At 34.3% G+C, this 21,286-nt stretch overlaps 1 protein-coding gene across 1 annotated transcript in view; it reads left to right on the top strand.

The window, feature by feature from the left end:
- Window positions 1–21,286, top strand: part of LOC114330079 (small subunit processome component 20 homolog) — a 107,008-nt gene that overhangs the window by 35,057 nt on the left and 50,665 nt on the right. The window contains exons 9-10 of the mRNA XM_050642607.1: window positions 3,523–3,890; window positions 13,440–15,523. Coding sequence (XP_050498564.1) covers window positions 3,523–3,890; window positions 13,440–15,523 — 2,452 coding nt within the window. The remainder of the gene's footprint in view (window positions 1–3,522; window positions 3,891–13,439; window positions 15,524–21,286) is intronic.

The following is a 21,286-nucleotide window of genomic DNA, read 5'->3' as shown; positions in this document are numbered from 1 at the left end:
CTGGCTGTAGTCTGTCCGGCTTTTAACACTCTCCTTAGTCCTAGGGCTCTAATGTGTTTCCTTTCTCCATACTACTTAAAATTTTGAAGCACAGGACTAAACTAAAAAAATAGACTGGAATGTTGCAAAACTATCTTCTCCACTACTTCCTCGAAGAGTTTCAAATGAAGATATAACTTCTTACATTATATCGGGCGAAATGCCAGGCTGGAATGTACAAACCTATCACTGCCACACGCAAGATGACGAGCGGTGTCTAAATTTGGTCACGGAAGCATCGTCTAATGCTAATGTATGTGGGCCCCAATCAAGAGATGGATTCATCAGGACAACACTTAAATCAAGGTCCATACTGCCAGATTTTACCAATAAATCACAATACAGAGTTGGTGTTTAAGAGCTGGACGCAAACAGATGAAAAAGAAATGTACATATGTAAATAATGTAAAAAACCCACACTCATTGGTTGGTTGGTTGGAGAGAAATGTGCGTGTGGAGCTAGAAGTGCAACCACCCCCTCGTTTTGAGTTCTGGGTTGTTTAAATATTGTCATACAATATCTAAATAAGCGAAGAGCTTCACAATGTAACAAAAAAATAAGATAACTAAATGTTTTTTAATTTATCAAAATCATCAAAAATTTCAAATTTTTATAGATTTTGATTGACCTTGCTGGATCGGAAGATATTCGTTAAATGCGCAAAACTATTTTTTTATTACTCAACCATGCAAACTGTAAATACATTTTACTGTAGCGATAAATAAAACGTCACGAAGGATAAATAAAATTTTTTGAAAGAAAGGTAAAATTTAATTTTTTTCATAATTTTTAGGTAAGTTGAGAGATCCGAAGATAAAGTCCGATTTGAATAATTCTTTTTTGTTTTTCTTGTAATTACCAATCGCAACTTTTCCGCACTATAGCGATACGGAATTATCAACTTGACTTTTTTCGCACCATCCTACTCCATTGCTCTTCCAAGGCTTGGTTAAAATTATATAAAATAACAAAACATAACACACAATGTTGTCTGACACTCCTTTGTATGAAAATGTTGTATGTTTCTTTGGCGTCTACCAAAATAGAAGCTTCTTTATTATCTACTCCAATCATTTCTAGATACCCAAACAGTGTATCATGTTGGATCCTATCAAAGGCCTTTTAAAATCTAAAAAGCAGACGTAAATTGGTTTATGTACTTTCCATAATCGTTGTCGTAATGTTAGCATTGAGAACAAAGCTTCCCTTGTTCCCAATCGTTCTCTAAAACTGAATTGTTGGTTTCCTATTGTTTCTTCACATTCCTGCTTAATTTTATTAAGAATTATCTTGAGAAGCAGTTTGAGCAGTTTGAGAAGCAGTTTGAGCATCTTGAGAAGCAGACTCATGAGACTAGTTAGTCCAAAGTCTTAGTATAAAAATACAATAATAATAAGTTTTTGATAATACTAAGACTCTTGGTCGAAATTTATTTTTACTCATTTCGTCACTCCCCGTCAGAGGACAGTCTAACCACACTCTGCTGCAAATATTTTAATATATGCAGTTCTTCTTCGTTTCGTTATGACTCAATTCAGTCTACTTGCATAGCCTCTTTGAAAAGGGGTAGACCCCGAAACACGGTGTCATAGGATGGCAAGAGACTCGAATTGAATCAAAACGGAAACGATTATTTTCTTTTCTTTTTCATACCTTACTCGGTTTAGAGTACAAAATGACGCACGTTTCGTTAAAGTAATCTGAGACGCATTGTTGGAGTGTTCTCCTAGCGGCGCCGCTTGGTACTATTGTATCTCGGTTAACAGATTACTGACTCTTGGTCGAAATTTATTTTTACTCATTTTGTCATTCCCCGTTAGAGGACAGTCTAACCACAGTCTGCTGCAAATATTTTAATATATGCAGTTCTTCTTCGTTTCGTTATGATTCAATTCAGTCTACTTGCATAGCCTCTTTGAAAAGGGGTAGACCCCGAAACACGGTGTCATAGGATGGCAAGAGACTCGAATTGAATCAAAACGGAAACGATTATTTTCTTTTCTTTTTCATACCTTACTCGGTTTAGAGTACAAAATGACGCACGTTTCGTTAAAGTAATCTGAGACGCATTGTTGGAGTGTTCTCCTAGCGGCGCCGCTTGGTACTATTGTATCTCGGTTAACAGATTACTGACTCTTGGTCGAAATTTATTTTTACTCATTTTGTCATTCCCCGTTAGAGGACAGTCTAACCACACTCTGCTGCAAATATTTTAATATATGCAGTTCTTCTTCGTTTCGTTATGATTCAATTCAGTCTACTTGCATAGCCTCTTTGAAAAGGGGTAGACCCCGAAACACGGTGTCATAGGATGGCAAGAGACTCGAATTGAATCAAAACGGAAACGATTATTTTCTTTTCTTTTTCATACCTTACTCGGTTTAGAGTACAAAATGACCACGTTTCGTTAAAGTAATCTGAGACGCATTGTTGGAGTGTTCTCCTAGCGGCGCCGCTTGGTACTATTGTATCTCGGTTAACAGATTACTGACTCTTGGTCGAAATTTATTTTTACTCATTTTGTCATTCCCCGTTAGAGGACAGTCTAACCACACTCTGCTGCAAATATTTTAATATATGCAGTTCTTCTTCGTTTCGTTATGATTCAATTCAGTCTACTTGCATAGCCTCTTTGAAAAGGGGTAGACCCCGAAACACGGTGTCATAGGATGGCAAGAGACTCGAATTGAATCAAAACGGAAACGATTATTTTCTTTTCTTTTTCATACCTTACTCGGTTTAGAGTACAAAATGACCACGTTTCGTTAAAGTAATCTGAGACGCATTGTTGGAGTGTTCTCCTAGCGGCGCCGCTTGGTACTATTGTATCTCGGTTAACAGATTACTGACTCTTGGTCGAAATTTATTTTTACTCATTTTGTCATTCCCCGTTAGAGGACAGTCTAACCACACTCTGCTGCAAATATTTTAATATATGCAGTTCTTCTTCGTTTCGTTATGATTCAATTCAGTCTACTTGCATAGCCTCTTTGAAAAGGGGTAGACCCCGAAACACGGTGTCATAGGATGGCAAGAGACTCGAATTGAATCAAAACGGAAACGATTATTTTCTTTTCTTTTTCATACCTTACTCGGTTTAGAGTACAAAATGACCACGTTTCGTTAAAGTAATCTGAGACGCATTGTTGGAGTGTTCTCCTAGCGGCGCCGCTTGGTACTATTGTATCTCGGTTAACAGATTACTGACTCTTGGTCGAAATTTATTTTTACTCATTTTGTCATTCCCCGTTAGAGGACAGTCTAACCACACTCTGCTGCAAATATTTCAATATATGCAGTTCTTCTTCGTTTTGTTATGATTCAATTCAGTCTACTTGCATAGCCTCTTTGAAAAGGGGTAGACCCCGAAACACGGTGTCAGAGGATTGCAAGAGACTCGAATTGAATCAAATCGGAAACGATTATTCTCTTTTCTTTTTAATAATAAGTTTATTTTAAAAATTTCGTTTTCCTTTGAACAGAGACGGCTTGATTCCAATAGTGATGCAAATAGTTTTCGGAAAAATGAATATTAAAACAGGCTTAAGAACGGGAGGTAAATCGTCCAGCCAAATGAGAAGAAGTACAGTTTTCCGATTCCTAGCCGGGTGCCAAGAAAATGAACTATTGGGATTCTTACAAAAAGTCCTTAGAGTGTATAGTAAGTTCCTCGTCGATGATCCGTTTGATATGGTAAACACAATCTACAAAGATTGCAATTTAGAAACATTTTTACCCCCTAAAAGATTACTGAGTACCATAAATTTGTTGGGAGTTATCCACGAGCAATGTGGAGGTCTAATGGGCAATGAAGTTTTGACGTATCTGCTAAAAGTTATCCTCGTTATTGGTAAGTAGTATATACCCAAACCAAACCAAAAAATATAACCAAACCTTTCTTTCAGTGCGTCACAGTTTATCGAATTATATCATAACGCATTTAGGGGTCGCCCCCAAAACCGATACTGTCATTAACTACGCCCAACTTTACGCGCAACTTTAATACGAGAATTTGATACAGATCCCGTAATTTTTTAAGCATTTTGAAGTGAGTACAAAGACATACATATTTTTTTTTGTAATTCCATCTTCAATTTACCCTGCACTTCTCGTAGACTATTATCGATAAGGTAGAGTCATCAGTATTTTGGCCCGCGGCCCGCATTTAGTTGGAAGTGACAGAACAAAAGACATTTATGACATTTATTCTAGTTGTTGATAGATGACGCTATAATCGGAAAATTCCTATTATCTATATCTATACAATCTATATGACTATACAAATCAAAGAACAGAACTTTTTCTAAATATGTATAATAAACACTATTGATTTGTTTTTATATCAAATTGCAATAAAAGTGTCATAATGCAATACCCAAGTAGCACAATAAAAACATTGTAGTTTTATTTAAGGTTTATAAAGGTTTTGTTGTGGTAAATAAGAAGATAATGGTTTTAAAGTTACCTTGTAGATATACTGCCAGAACTTTAAAACTGTTAAGCATTTGTCACTAGTTTTAAAGTATCTAATAAGAGTATCAAATAAGACTAATTAATCTTAATAGATAATTTGTCTTATTGTAGTTTTAAAATGGTTTATTCTCAGTTCACTTTAAAACCAATTAGTTTTATGGAGAACTTCCGGACTGTTTGGTTCTATTAGATTCTAGTTTGTTACCTTTTAGTTTTATTTCAGTTTTAAAGATTCTCCTAATATGACTAATAAAACCTATTATTAAAACTACTTGATCTCAAGACTAATATGTCAGTAAAACTTATGCCTAAAACTATTTTTTCTTTTAGTTTTCTTTAAAGTTGCTTTCTTAAAAGCAATTAGTAGGCTATATTACAACCAAACGCTCTTAACTGAATCAATTTGGTTATCGTAAAGACTAAACTATGCTTCTTGTTAGAAACAATAAAACTAAACTCATCCCCTCTTCTTGCATGTCCAAATTGGTCAGCCATTTGTTTTAGAGCGAAACAGTGGTGTAGTGTGTTGTAAAAAGTTGAAGTACAGTTAGTATGGAAGAAATAAGTCGCAAGTACTTAAAATATAAACGAACTGGTCATTTTAAAAGAAAAATACAACACACACACAGCACTACAATGCCTCGATTTTAGGTTAGATTCACATTAAAACCGAGTGGCATTTTTGGCAGCAGCATTAAAACTAAACGGTTTTAATTACAAGGCAGCCTTGCTTTTATGTAGGATATATGCTCTTAGAAAGGTATAAAATAAAACCATTTGATCTTAACAATTCTTTGTCGATAGACCAAATAGTTTTATTTGGATTTCGGTCATATTGCTTTCTGGAGATGCTGAAAGAAATGATAGATTACAATATAAAGCTTATAATATTACAATATAAAAATTATAAATAAGCGAGTTAAAGACATAAATTCGATTTATTTTAACATTAAAACATTAAAATTGTAGATAAAATAATTTTTCTTTCAAATTAATATTTTTCGGATTTAAATTTTTTTATTATTTTTATTTTTTAACCTTCGGATGACCAAGCGGGGGAAATTGTGACCCCAGCGTATGTTTTTCTTTAATAAATTCAAAAGTATTTTCAATTTTTAACTCATTATTTTTTATTTGACTTTAATATCATTCTAGATATCCTCATATTTTGAAATAAAAAAAATTCCCTATATTTTACGAATAAAAAATATATTCTGAAGTTGATGTTTAGTAAAATACCGTCTATAATGTGCAATTCCAAGTAGTTTTACGCTAATAACGTCGACTTTGCAAAGTAACAAGACACTTACTCAACATACACACTACACATGGCACTAATACTTATGTTGTGACTGGCTGCATGCCATAAAGTCCATGCCATAAAAATAAAATTAAAAAAAAACTTCATTTTTTTGTTGTCATTTTTGACATTTTTGACCTGGGGTCATTTTTCCCCCTTGGTCATCCGTGTAACAAAAAAAGGTTGGTCATCGGAAGGTTAATCACCAAAAGTCATAAATTTTAGGGCGCGTGAGTTATTTAGACCTATTTTTGTTAACATTATCAATGCAGTTGGGTGCGCAAGTGTTTTTCTACCTTGACAGTTCGAAATAACCAAGTCCTTTTTATTATTTTATGGTTACAATTACGTATCTACCTATCATAACCATAACACATGTAAAAATGTGTTGGCCTATATGATATGGAGCAGGGGTTCCCAAACTTTTTTGTACCACGCCCCCTTTTTTGAAAGAAAGCTTCTCGCGCCCCCCCTTACAATAAATTGTATGCGCCTAAATAGGAACAAAACAAAAACAAATAAGTATTAGCTTGAAAACAAAACATTTATTTATTCTGCCATAAGATACAACAATATCAGTTTCCATAAAATACAAAAATTATTAATAAAAGAAAAATAGATTATGTTGCTTAGTGAGATGAATGTGCTTGCATTTTATTTACTAGGATTCCTAGGCTGAGTTTTAGTAAGTGCACAGCACAAGTCACTAGCAACATCAAGTTTATTCCGATACTTTGTTTTAATTGCCACAAGTGTTGAAAATCGCACAAATAGTTACTTGAAAAAGGCAAATATAAATGAAGAGCTTCCCGTGATACACTAAGATACACTTTGAAATATTTTAACCAAAATGAAGGTTTGGCCATTATAACAAAGTATTTGGCAGAGGAATCGTGCAAAAAATCATTTGGATTTATTTGCAAAGCATCTTCTTGAAGTGATTCATGCAGGGAGTCTATGTTGACATGGAATGGATCAGTTGACATTCTGTAAATAAAATTGTCACAGGTGTTTGGGAAGTATTTCTGGAACTCTTCAATTAGGCTCTCCAAATGGTTTGATATTTGGATTTTCAAACTTGATCCTTCATAAATGTCCTTTCCTCTGCGTGTTTCTTCTGAGATTGGCTCTACTTTAGAGAAATTTGAATAATTTCAGGGGTTTGCTGATATTTTACGCCTCCAAAGTGGAAAGCCTCCATCACAATGAGTAACTACTATATTTGAGTCTCCACCCTGCAGTTTTAGGTTGAGGATGTTCAACGAGTCAAAGATGTCTGACAAATAAGCCAATATTACTTGGGTACAATGTTTTTTGAAGGCCATGTTTAGCTCATTTTGCTTTTGATGTTTCAAGGTGATTACTTCATCTCAAAGGTCAAATAATCTTGCCAACATGTTTCCTTTTGAGAGCTATCGTACTTCTGTATGAAGTAGCAGTGTTTTGTGATCACTTTCTAAATCTTCACAAAGCGTTTTAAACAGTCGAGTATTCAACGAACTCTTTTTTTATGTACTTCACTACTTTAATACACAACTTTAAGACAGCCATACGTTCATTTGGAAGGGGTTTTGCTGCCAAGGCTTGTCGATGTATAAAACAATGTATCCCAATCACACCAGCATTTTTCTCTATTACTAATTGCAAATAGCCTGAGCGAAAACCTAGCATTGAAGGTGCACCATCTGTACATAAACTGATCAGTTTTTGTCAAGAAAGTTCATGTTTGTCAAAAAACTCTCACACTGCTTTCATAACATTAATAATAGCTTTTCTCGTGGTCTCCAGTGTCCAACTCTGTAGAAAAGAGTAGCTTGTCTTTCATAAACAATTAACTGATAACATTGTGCTATGTCAGTACTCTCGTCTAGCTGAATAGCAAAAAATGGCGATTATTTTACTGCATCAACTACCTGGTTTTGTACGTCTTCGGTCATATCATTAATGCGGCGTTTCATGCACAGTGTTGTCAAAAAGAGGTATTTGAGATAACTTTTGCTTACTCTGCGCTACCAGACACAGTTTGACAAGCGGTTAATATTGAATTTTAGAAAAATATAACTAAATTTAATTTAATGTTCAACTTGTCTCGCGCCCCCCCTGATATGTTCTCACGCCCCCAGGGGGGGCGCGCCCCCCAGTTTGGGAACCGCTGATATGGAGTATATGGGTTTAAAAAATCATTAATATGGTAAATTGTCTTTAAAAGTCTCCATTTAAGAAACCTTTTTAAGTTTGCTATAAAACTACCTGCACTTAAAGTGTCTTTTAACATGGTTTTAAAAGCACCTTCACAGCAGCTTTAAAACCAGTTGCTTAAGAAAACAAAGTTTTAAGAAGGTTTTTATTTTTGGTTTTATTGACCTCTTTCAGAGTGGGCCCTTTTATACTGAAAGCGGTTTTATTGCAACCTTAAGGTTTACTGAAAAACCAAATGGTTTTAATTTTAGTTTTATTCCACAGTTTTAAAGCATCCTTAAAAGACTTAATAAACCCGTTCGGTGCTACGTGGGTAACTTTTTCATATTTGGATGATAACGATTCTGACAACTGTCAGATGTAACTAAAATGTCATGCAATGATTCGCGACATTCTTAAAATAATTTTCGACGTCAAAATTAATGACGCACTGAAAGAAGAGTTTGGCTTGAACTATATTTACTATATCTTACATTTTTTACATGATGATCTTACTGAAAAAATCAATTTATGTCTGCTTATACAAAAACTTTTCTTACAATAAAAATAAGTAATCGCACAATAGAATTTTAAGTTGTCGAATATATTTTTGATGAGTTTTCTTCTCTTTTATGTTGACATTTAATTTGTTAGTTACTATGGTTTGTTTTTAAACCAGGAGGAGTAATTCAAATTTACCGCGTTGTAATGCTTGTTTGTAATTGGTCCAACCGCAGCCAAGTATACTCAACTGTTATGAACTTTTGACACTAATGACATTTATGAAATTTTGACACTCTTGGTATTTCATAAGTTAATTAAGTTATATCAGCGATTTTTTGTGTTTTCTGCGTTATGCCTTTAATTCTTAGATTTTTAGTCTGCTTTTATGTAAAAATCAGTTGTTTTTAGAACTCTTTAGCGACGTATTAGTATAATATAATATTTATGGGATACTGTAGAAAGCCGATTGTGATCACCCAGAAAAGAAGATGTATTTGGGTGTGAATCTGTCTTTTTAGTTTACTCCTTCTGGTTTAAAAACAAATCATAGATAAAGTAAAAGAGCTTTATGTAATAAAAAAAATGAAAGCTGAATATTTTTTTCGTTTTTATTGTTTCAATTAAAATCATCAATTTATTGTAAGGTTATGTTTTTAACAAATTTTGTAGCGTGACGTGTTATCGGGCTAATGTTTGACTTATGATGAAAGACAGCTTTTTGCTGTGAACTCATAACCTCAAATCATTTTATTTATAGCGCACAACTAGCCTTGTAGGTCTAGCGCAAAAAGTTACATTTAAAATATTTTGTTACTTTTGTCATTAACATTCTTGATGATACTTCTCCATCTTGTTGTGTTTTTTGGTTCTCTTCTCCAGTACAAGTCACTTTCTTTAAATCACTCTCAACCTTTTATATCCACCTTGCCATCGGTTTTCTTCAACTTGTTCTAATTATGGGCCTCCTACGCCGCTTGTACTGCTCATGTAGATAGATATACTAAATTTACAATCAAGATGCATTAGAAATAAACAAACCAAGACACGTTAAATGCTACTAGGAGCACTCCCGAATCATAATTTACAATGTATATACATTATAAATCCCAAATTATGATTTCCAAAGTTTATACATTGTAAATCATGATTCGGGAGTGCTCCTAGTAGCACTTAACGTTTAACGTGTCTTGTTTTGTTTATTTCTACTGCATCTTGATTGTAAATTTAGTATAGATTCATTCAATGAGGTGGCTTTTGGTCTATTTCTTTGCGACCTTTTCTGACACACTGCTATTAAATTGACATTAAAAATGTGCTCTGCTGTTTATTCTTCTAGTTGACATAATCTACATAGTTCATCATCTGCCAATTCCATCAGCTTCAACTGTCTGTTCAGCTTACAGTGCCCTATTAGCAGATCTACTATGGATTTGACTGTTCACTGGCTTATGTGTTGCTGACTTAGTATTAATATGTTCATCACTGATCTGGCTTTGCCCTGTATAGGGCTTTTCATCGATTGTCATTTGTTTCGAGCTTCTGTCATGTGTCACATAATATTAATATATCTACGTCATACGTCTTTGGTTTGTATTATTGTATATACCAATAACGTATGTCGTAAATATATTAATATTATGTGACACATGACAGAAACTCGAAACAAATGACTGTGAATGAAAAGCCCTATAAAGATATGAAGTGATGGTAGATTCAGTAGGACTTAAAACGCCACTGTAGGAGCTGTTTTTATTGTTGTTCTGAAGCTATTTCCTTGTGGCATTTTTTTGATTAATTATTTATATGGGAAATAAGCCACAATTAAAATGAAAAAAATAATTTTATTAACGTTTCGACGCCCAAATCGGGTGCCGTTGTCAAAATACAAAATATTAGTAATATTTTGTATTTTGACAACGGCACCCGATTTGGGCGTCGAAACGTTAATAAAATTATTTTTTTCATTTTAGCTGTTTTTATGGTCCACGTAATACAAACATGCTAGTTCTTGTGTATTACTTAACACTTGTTGCGTCTTTGTCGAATACGTCAGAGACCCATAGGTTATCATTGGCCTAATAACCCTTTAGTCCAGTCGAGTTAGACGAATAACAGGCCTAACCTTGCATTAGGAGCTGCCCCAAATTTTTTTTTTTTTTAGTCTTTAGGGGGGGTCAATAGTAGTGTAAATTTAAAATCTCGACTGAACTCCGCCATTGCGTTAGCCGCCATCTTGATTTTAAACGAGAACCGTTTTTGCCAATATCTCCGCCGTTTTCAACTTTTCGACAAAAAGTATATCAACCAAAATTGTTGAAAATGTAATTTTCTCTCACTTCTATTTTTACAATTTTTTCGTGCCATCGATATTTTCGTTATAGCGGAAAATAATGACAGTTATATATAAATAGAGCATAATTATTGAATTATCTCGTTTATTGTTAGTTTTACGACAAAAATGTTCCTTTACAAAAATAGAGAAAATTGAATTCTACACAATTTTAGTTTCTTTCATTTTTTTGCTAAAGTTAATATTTAAGGTAGTATATATGCGATAATGGCGCGAGCGTAAGACCCGATTGATTTTGTAACAATTGCTTTTGTTCAATATCTACGCCATTTTCAACTTAAATTGTTCCAAATATGATTTCCTACAATTTCTTTTTAACAATTTTTTTCATGCGGTTGATATTTTCCGAGTTAAGTGGGAAAATAGTAAAAAGTGGTGGGGGAGCATAATTACTGAATTGAATCTTTTTTCTGAGCTGCCCCAAATTTTATAATTCTATCCTTTAGGGGAGATCAATAGTACTGTAAATTTAAAATCTCGACTGAATTCCGCGGTTGCATTAGCCGCCATATTGATTTTAAAGGAGAACCGTTGTTGGTTAATATCTCCGCCATTTTCAACTTTTCGACAAAAACGGTTGGAATTAAAATTGTGGGAAACGCAATTTCCTACAATTTCTTTTCCACAATTTTTTTATGCGATCAATATTCTCCGAGTTAAGGAGGAAAATAGTGGAAGCGGAGAGGAAGCATAATTATTGAATTGTCTCATTTATTATTAACTTTACGACATAATTGTACATAAACAAAAATAAAAAGAATTATATTTTATACAATTTATGAAACTTCCAATGAAACGCCAACCAAACTAAGTACATAAAAGACATAAATAATAACTTGTATGCATTAAGTTTACTTAATTTTATAAACTAGCGGGTTTTATTGGTTGAATTTGTCTGTCGATAATTAAGTTTCATGTCAGGTAACATATTTTAATATTTCAACCTTTTTTTTTTTAAATTTTGGACCCCGTTGCGGGGAATTTTCCCATTCCCCCCTCTTAGACCCGCCACTGGTTCTCTAGAAAAATTGTAGTAAATCGTAATTGCAACAATTTCAGTCCTTACACTTTTTGTCGAAAAGCTGAAAATGGGAAAGATTTGGGAAATGGGAAACAAAAACAATTGCTTTAAAATCAATCAGGTCTTACGCTCGCACTTTTACCACATACGTACTACCTTAAATATTGATTATATCAAAAAAATGTACGACATCAGAATTGTACAAAATTTAATTCTCTTCATTTTTGTATAGGTTAAAATTTGTTGTAAAAGTAATAATAAACGAGATAATGCAATAAATCAATAATTATGCTTTAACTATCACTGTTTTTTCCCCATAACTCGGAAAATATGGACCGCACGAAAAAAAATAGAATAAACGAAATTATAGAAAATCGCATTTTCAACAATTTCCGTTTGTATATTTTTTGTCGAAAAGTTGAAAATGGCGAAGATATTGAGCAAAAACGGTTCTCGTTTAAAATCAAGATGGCGGCTAACGAAACGGTCAAATTCAGTCGAGATTTTAAATTTATACTACTATTGACCCCCTTAAGATTAGAAAAATAAAATTTGTGGCAGCTCCTAATACAAGGTCAAATGGTATCCCGACTGGGCTACTTGTATATAGCCATATGGTCATTGTGGGTTTGAGCCCCGATTCTTACCTCACCCCTTCTACATCTGCCCAAGAACATAGTAGCTTTTAGGGTGGTTTTCAGTATGTGAATATTCCAGATACGACTGTGATCAAAATATACCTATAGGTATAGTCGATTCGCTAATCTGAGACATAACTGTCTACACTACAATCGTAATAAAAATGCACTATATAGAAATAAACGAATTAAGACACTGAATGTTCGAGGAGCACTCCCAAATCATGATTTGGGAGAGCTCCTCGTCCTTGTTTATTTCTAGTGCATCTTTATTGTGATTGTAGTGTAGACAGTTGTGTCTCAGATTAGCGAATCGACTATATCTTGTTTCTTTGGCAAAATAACCCTCTTTTCCTCCCAGCTTCGGTTGTTTTAGACCTAATAATGCTATCTTTTTTGTGAAGTTGATTTGTGTGTTTTGTTTGGCCTTGATTACAGCCCTTGTGGTTTGTATATAATGTTGTTTCACCAACTTACTCATTTTGGCTTTAGAGATGCCAGATAGTTTTGCAGCGTTAATTTCTTCGTTTGTCACGAGATCAACATCTTCCGACGTTGGTATTCTGACAGATTTTGTGGTTCCTTGCCTTGGAGCTTGGGAGATTTCTTTATAACTGCCTGGCTTCTAATGTTGTTTTTAATGACATTGACATTAGTCATTCAGCAATAGAATACAGTCGGACAAAATTTATCACGAGCTGAGGGGGATTAATGTGTAGTGTGTGTTGAGTAATTGTCTTGTTACTTAGTACAGTCGATTTCATTGTCTTTATAAAGAGACACTTATTGAATCCGAACATCTAGGCCTTTAATTTAAGATAATATTTTTTTTGTAGACTTTTTTAAAGTTTCGTTGAGATATTGGTATATTTTGTTGCATTTTCGTTATTGTTTGTATGGCTGTACATGTTAGTAATTCTATTTGTTTATTACAGGGAGTCACTTGAAGTTCGCATTTGACCTCATTTCCGAGGTACACGCTGGTTATCTCGCAATACTAAGAAACCTAAGAGTATCGTGCATCAAAATAATAGAAAAATTCTTCGACCATTTTGATCGATACCCTTGGACAACACGACAAATTGACGCCCTCTTTGCAGTCTTCGTTTGGCCATATCTAGACAAACTGAACATTGAAGGTATCCACAGTCCGACAGCTCTACTAAAACTAATAGCTCAATGGGGATCAAATCCAAGGTATTTCTGTTTATTGGTGAAGTACAGAAACGTAGATCCGAATCAGTACGTTTTACCTCACGTTTTGAAGTTGTTGGTCAACGAAAAAAGTCACGTTAGTGTTGTTAATATGATAGAAGAGATGTTGGAAAAACTTCTTAGTTTGCAACCAGACGAAGACGATATTAAAAATGCTCTGCAAGTTAACGACGTAGTCACGATTGAACAAGATATTTTAGATAAAGTGGGCATCGTAGACAACTTGAACTATGGTAGTATGATTTTGCTTCCACACGTTTCTATTATCCTCTCAAAAATAGAAAAGAAACTATTGACCAAATCTAAAAATCTGAACCAGAAGGAACTGTTCATATTATCCAGGATTTCTGAGTTAGTTTGGGATCCGTTACTCAGCGATAAAATACTGGATCTACTTTTGCCGGTTGTTCTTAAAAAGTGTGCCAAGTCTATACCCGAAGAAGTAGTTTTGAAGTACATTACTACAATATTAAATCTGATGCAGAACGTTGAAAAACCAGAGATACATTTGAAACAAGTGTCGCCCTTGTTCTTCCAAGTGTCATATCCTTCTAGTAGAAAATTGTTGGTCCAAATAGTGGACGTTATGTTCAAAAAGTCTGACGGTTTGAAATTGATACCGGAGTTAGTAGGTGAACTGAACGCTTTTGATAAAAAATGGGTGGATCAACCAGACTTCGAAAGGCGTCATAATGCCTTCAAAAAAGTACAAGAATATCTGTCAGATGGGAAAATAGATACGTCGTTAGGAATTATAATAATATATAACTGCTGTTATTTTATATCTCACGAAAATGATCTATCTGCAAGGGAAAATAGCTCACATACTTTAAAAAAGGTATCTGTACATCTAACTGAGAATTATCCTAAGCAATCTGATTTGATTTTGAACGAAACTTTATTTAATCTCATACGAACTGGTTTTAAAAGTGTCAAGGACGAAGTCCGACATGAGTATATATCGTTGTTAGGTCACCTAGCTAGAGAGTGTCCTACTGCACATTTTATCCTTAGGGATTTAAATAAATATGCTAACACAGCTGATCCTGAAGTTGATTTCTTCGAAAACTTAGTCCATCTACAATTACACAGACATGCTAGAGCGTTGCTAAAGTTCTGCCAGATCACCAAAGATCAAACCGATTCACCCAATCCAAGAACTCTTACTCAATTCATTTTGCCTTTGGCGTCTCATTATTTATATAAAGAAAAATACGTGAGCAAAAATAGCGTCGTTGATGCTGCAATTGAAGCTGTCGGTGTAGTTTGCAGGATTCTGCCCTGGCATCAGTATGAAGGTGTGTTAAAGTATTATTTGTTGAAGTTAAGTGGAAAATTGGAGTACCAGAAACAGCTTGTGAGATTAATTGTTGTTATTTTGGATGCTTTTCATTTTGATCTTCGTCACGCTCACTATGAGAAACCCCCAGAAAATGAAGATAAAAAGAAAGGCTCTAAAAAGCGAAAAGATAATAAAAATCTCATCGTTAATGGGACACATATAAATAAACATAATGATACTATTAACAAGAGTGAACATAATCTTGAAACGTCCAGGACTGAAGATCAAATGGAAACTGATAGTATTAAAGAATCGAAAGATAGTAACGAAGAAGTTGTGGAAGTGATTCGTGATAATAACCAAGAGGAAGACGAGGAAAAAGATGTTGATGAATTCCTTGAAAGTGAAGATGAAGTTGAAGATGAAGTAGAGGAAGATGCTGTTGAAGAAAAATTGAAAATAATGGAGAAAATTACTATTTTATGTAAATCGACAGCTACTAGAATTGTTCGAACGTTTGAGGTAAGAATGTTTTCAAAATATTTTTATATATTTAAAGATTTCTTGGCATTAACTTTTTTATTGAATAGTTATGAATACTGCACGTGCACATATACTTCACCGATAAAGCAGGATTAAGTTCTAAGTTTGGTAGCTTAACCATTATCCGAGCGTGTTCAATTTTTTTTAGGCTCTGTTAGGTTAGGTTCTCTCCTAATACCCAAATGACCATGCTAACTAATCTTTCCACACTGCTACTTGAAGAATATTTATATAATATAATAAAGTAACCCACAACTTTTGTCATGTTAGAGTCACTTATATTCAATTTGGTTTAACTCAAAGATTGTTAAAAATCTGGTAGTTATTTTTAATAAATGTTTATTTATTTTGTATATCATTTATTCTTATTTCCTTATATTTATATTTACTGAGTTAATATAAACTTACGTGCATAGAAATCGGCCCACTTAAAATTTGGTCATTTTTGATGTCTTATATTTCCTAAACCTGTTGGCTGCGCCTGCTAACTGGACATGCGCCAGTTAAGGATCACCTGCATACAATGGGGCTGTTTCACGGAGACTTGAGCTGCAGACTCTGTAACAGAGAACCTGAAACAGTCAACCATATTTTGCATGACTGTGACGCATTGGATCGGAGGCGGCAAACACTTTTCGGAGACATCGAAGTGACTCCAAATTTATATGGCACCCACCCACTAGATCTGTATAAGCTGGTACAGGGTTCCAGAATTCTGGAATGGGTTTCATAAACGAATGGAAGATGTACAATAAGCCAAGTGGCTGCAGTACAACCCGTTCACAACAGACGGCTTCCAGGAAAAAAAAACTGTTGGCCGATTTAAATGATTTTTTGAACATGTTATAGCCTGATTCTTTAACAATACCACTGTAATAATATTGTTGCAAAACACGTAAATTTTAATTGTATACCTGGTGTATCAATCAAACTGTTTTTTCTCAAAGTTCGCATCACCCTGTGGAATATTCTAGCATTTATAAAATACTGAAATTAAAACCCAACTATAGCCTCAGGTTACATTTTGTTTTTTGATTCATTCTTTTATGTTGGATAATAAAAAAGTTAGGTACTTTAACAACTAGACATGTTCTTCATCAATACACGGTGTTTATAAATAAGTGCGACAAACTTTAAGGGGTAATTCTGCAAGAAAAAATAATGGCAGTTGGCTTTATAAACGTATGTCTGCAAATGTTTCGTTTCCGAGATACGGAATGTTGAATTTTTCTTACAAACTGACGATTTATTTTATTGCTTTAAAACCGGTTGATATATGCCAATTAAATTTGGTGTGTTTTAATGCGTAGTTATTGCACATTTTTTGACATACAATTAAGAATTTAATATTCACCATTAGCGCGCATACGTGTAATATGACCGATCATATTACCCGTATGCACGCTAATGGTGAATATAAAATTCTTAATTTTATGTCAAAAAATCCGCAATAACTAGCTCTTAAAACCTACCAGATTTCATTTGCATATCTCAACTGGTTTTAAAGCAATAAATAAATCGTCAGTTTGTAAGAAAAAATTCAACATCCCGTATCTCGGAAACGAAACATTTGCTGACATACGTTTATAAAGCCAACTGCCATTATTTTTTCATGCAGAATTACCCCTTAAAGTTTGTCGCACTTATTAAAAAACACCCTGTATTGATGAAGAACATGTCTAGTTGTTAAAGTACCTAACTTTTTTATTATCCAACATAAAAGAATGAATCAAAAAACAAAATGTTAAGAAAACCTGAGGCTATAGTTGGGTTTTATGGTTATGCGAACTTTGAGAAAAAAACACAGTTTGATTGGTACACCCGGTATACGATGAAAATTTACCTGTTTAGCAACAATATTATTATAGTGGTATTGTTAAAGAATCAGGCTATAACATGTTTAAAAAATCACTTAAATCGGCCAATAGGTTTAGGAAATATGAGACATCAAAAATGACCAAATTTTTAAGTGGGCCGATTTCTATGCACGTAAGTTTAGTTTTGATAGCAGTGTAAGATACCTGGGAGATTGGTTGATGCCATCTTCTGGCGCCCGTAATTTATTTTATTCTATTTTAATCTATTTTATTTGTCTCCTATAGCCTTCTATTTTTATTATATTATTATATTTATTTTCTGAGCATCTATTCTTATCTTCATATTCTCTTTTCTAGTCGTCATCACAATCTACTTTGATCTGCTGTTCTTTGACAGGCATGTAAATTGGCCGTATCCATCCTTGAGTGTCGAGTTGTCGTTCTCTTGCATATATCGCTAGCCTAACTCCATTCAGTTTGCCTCTGTCTATTTTGTTACTTCAGCTTCTTCAACCAGAAGCTATTTCCTTTCTATTCTCATTTTTTGTTCCATTAGTTACATCTAGTTTTCTTTCTCTTTTCATTTTTGTTAATTTTGCTACGAAATTCACGACAAAAACTTAAAAACATGTTTATTATACAGAGTAAAACCAGAAAATTTAACAATGTAGAATTAATAGGACCTTGACATTTAATATTTCTTAAAAATAAATAAGTAGGTACTTTATACGTAAACTTCTTATTCTTCTTCTTCTTCGTGCGACTAGGATTACTCCTGTTTGTCTGCCTCTTATTCTGTTTCAGTTGTTGTTGACTGTACATTGTCTTTCCACCTTTTCAGCGGCTTTCCAACGGATCTTGTGCTATACGGCTTGTTTTTACAGATGTTCGCTAATCTATCTGGTTCCATTCAGTTTACATGTTCGTAAACGTAAGTGCGTAAACTACGTAAACGTAGTGCTTATAAATGTTATATATAAACTTACTTCGGTTTCCTTGCAGTCAACTTAGTCCAAAAATATTGTCCACAGTTCACACTCTTGCGAGAACCTTTTGTGACTCAAAATCAACGAAAACGAAAGCTTTGCATTATTAGTTAGGTTAACTTTCGGATAATCCGAACTTTTCGGAATCCGAACAGGCTGTTCCCCCAATTAGTTCGGATTTGCGGGGTTCTACTGTATTAGTTTTTTCCCTTTCTACTTCTGTTGGAGTTTATCATTCTCTTTACTTTTAATCCAACAGAAGCTTTTTCTTTTTTGTTACATTGGCATTACCGGTTTATAGCGTCCTACGCCTTTCGGTTCCTATTTTCCAGCCGCGTCGATCTGACCAATCTCCTGGTCGTAGATCTCTCTCAGACGTTGCTTTTTGACACTTATCCAGGTAGTTTGCGGTCTGCCCCTTTTCCTTCTTTCCGGGGATTCTTTCCGGGGGTTGCCATTCCATTATCAGCTTTGGGAGTCGATGTTCCTCCATTTTTTGTACATGACCATACCAACAAAGTTGTTTTTCCTGGATTTCTTCAATTATGTTTGTTTTTCTATTTCTATTCATAATATCGCGTACTCGTTCATTCGTTGTGTGAGACTGTAGAAATGCAGGCCGATCTTCGCTAGAAGTCCATTTCCAGTACGAGCAAATTCTGTTCTGTTCGCTTATTCAGTTGGCAAGTTTCACATCCATACAGTACCACACTTTTAAAGATGCTATTATAGAGGGTGTCCCGAAAAGATTGGTCATAACTTATACCACCCATTCTGGGGTCAAAAATAGTTCGATTGAACCTAACTTACCTTAGTACAAATGTGTTCATAAAAAAAGTTACAGCTCTTTGAAATTACAAAATGAAAATCGATTTTTTTCAATATATAATCGAAAACTATTAGAGATTTTTTATTGAAAATGGACACGTATCATTCTTATAGCAGGAACATCTTAAAACAAAATTATAGTGAAATTTGTCCACCCCATAAAAATTTTATGGGGTTTTGTTCCCTTAAACCCCCCCAAACTCTTGTGTACGTTCCAAGTAATTCATTATTGTAGTACCGTTAGTTAAACACAACGTTTTTAAAACTTTTTTGCCTCTCAGTATTTTTTCGATAAGCCAGTTTTTATTGAGATGCGGCTTCTTTTTTAATATATTTACATCAAAATTTTACGGGGGTTTTGTTCCTTTAAACTCTCCAAATGTTTGTGTACGTTCCTATTAAACTATTATTGTGGTACCATTAGTTAAACAGTGTTTTTAAAACTTTTTTGCCTCTTATGCCTGGTTGCATCAACAGATCTTAAGCTCCAGCTTAGCTAAGATCTACTTATAAATAGGGCTTCCTTGAGTATCACTTACATTGCACCATAATTTTAGATCCTTACCTTATTATCAATTATATCTATTATTATATTATGGTATTCTTATTGTAATATATTAGAATTATATTATATTAATTCTTATGATATTCTCGACTTAAGCTTAAGATCTGTTGGTGCAACGGGGCATAAGTCTTTTTTTGATAAGTCACCATTTATCGAGATGTAGCTTCTTTTTTAAAATATACCTAAAAATGTAAATTACAAATAAATTTTCAGATTATTCACAGGTCTCTTTAATCGTACTTAACCATATACAAATATGTGGTGGATTCGTTAAATATGTATTCAAAATATCTCGATAAACACGGGCTCATCGAAAAAGTACTAAGAGGCAAAAAAGTTTTAAAAACATTGAATTTAACTAATGGTGCCACAATAATAATTTAATTGGAACGTTTGGGGGGGGGGGGGGTTAAGTGAACAAAACCACCATAAAATTTTTATATGGTGCACAAATTTCACTTTAATTTTTTTTTAAGATGCTGTTGCCACGAGAATGCTACATGTCCATTTTTAATAAAAAATCTCTTAAAAGTTTTCGATATATGAAAAAAAATCGATTTTCATTTTGTAACTTCAAAGGGCTGTAACTTTTTTTGTGGGCATTACTGTACAGTTACGGCCAGTGAATAGTTTACAGGCTGGCTTATCTAGGAGCCGATTTTTTAAATTTTTACCTCGTTTAAACGCACCTCTTGCGTCAAAGTGACTTTGCCAGTGGTGTACCTAGAACAGGTTGATTAAAATTAAAAAATCAAAATAATAAAAATAAGACTAAGTTTTCACTCTAATGGCATATAACATATCCCACCAGAATGAAAACAATGGGAACCTTCTCTGGTTACACCTCCGAGGCTTCTACAATTTGCAAGCCATACGGATGCTGAGACTAAGGAAGATGAGGGAATTCTACAATTTACAATTCACGTCACATCTGCTCAGCGCGGTAAAGTTCCAACGAGACTGGTTCCCTTCATACTCCACACAGAGTAAATGTAAATCAAAAATGAATAACCATTTTCAATTTCGTTGCAAAACGAAAATACAGCCGAACCATATTCCAGTCCAATCAGAGAGTGCTGCAAGCACCTCTACCGGTTTCGAAACTTATTAGTCTCTCATCAGGAGGCACATATGCTGCTCTCCCTGATCCAACCAAAACAAACCCCAGCGTGCAGTCCCGAATTGCAACGAACGAAATGGCATAGATGCCCTAGCGGCAACTGCTAGCAAAAGACTAAGTTTTCACTCTAATGGCATATAACATATCCCACCAGAATGAAAACAATGGGAACCTTCTCTGGTTACACCTCCGAGGCTTCTACAATTTGCAAGCCATACGGATGCTGAGACTAAGGAAGATGAGGGAATTCTACAATTTACAATTCACGTCACATCTGCTCAGCGCGGTAAAGTTCCAACGAGACTGGTTCCCTTCATACTCCACACAGAGTAAATGTAAATCAAAAATGAATAACCATTTTCAATTTCGTTGCAAAACGAAAATACAGCCGAACCATATTCCAGTCCAATCAGAGAGTGCTGCAAG

The sequence above is a fragment of the Diabrotica virgifera genome, chromosome 2 (genome assembly GCF_917563875.1).
Source record: "Diabrotica virgifera virgifera chromosome 2, PGI_DIABVI_V3a".
Classification (NCBI taxonomy): Eukaryota; Metazoa; Arthropoda; class Insecta; order Coleoptera; family Chrysomelidae; genus Diabrotica; species Diabrotica virgifera.
Note: the sequence above shows the minus strand (reverse complement) of the source record. Positions and strands in the feature narration are given on the sequence as shown.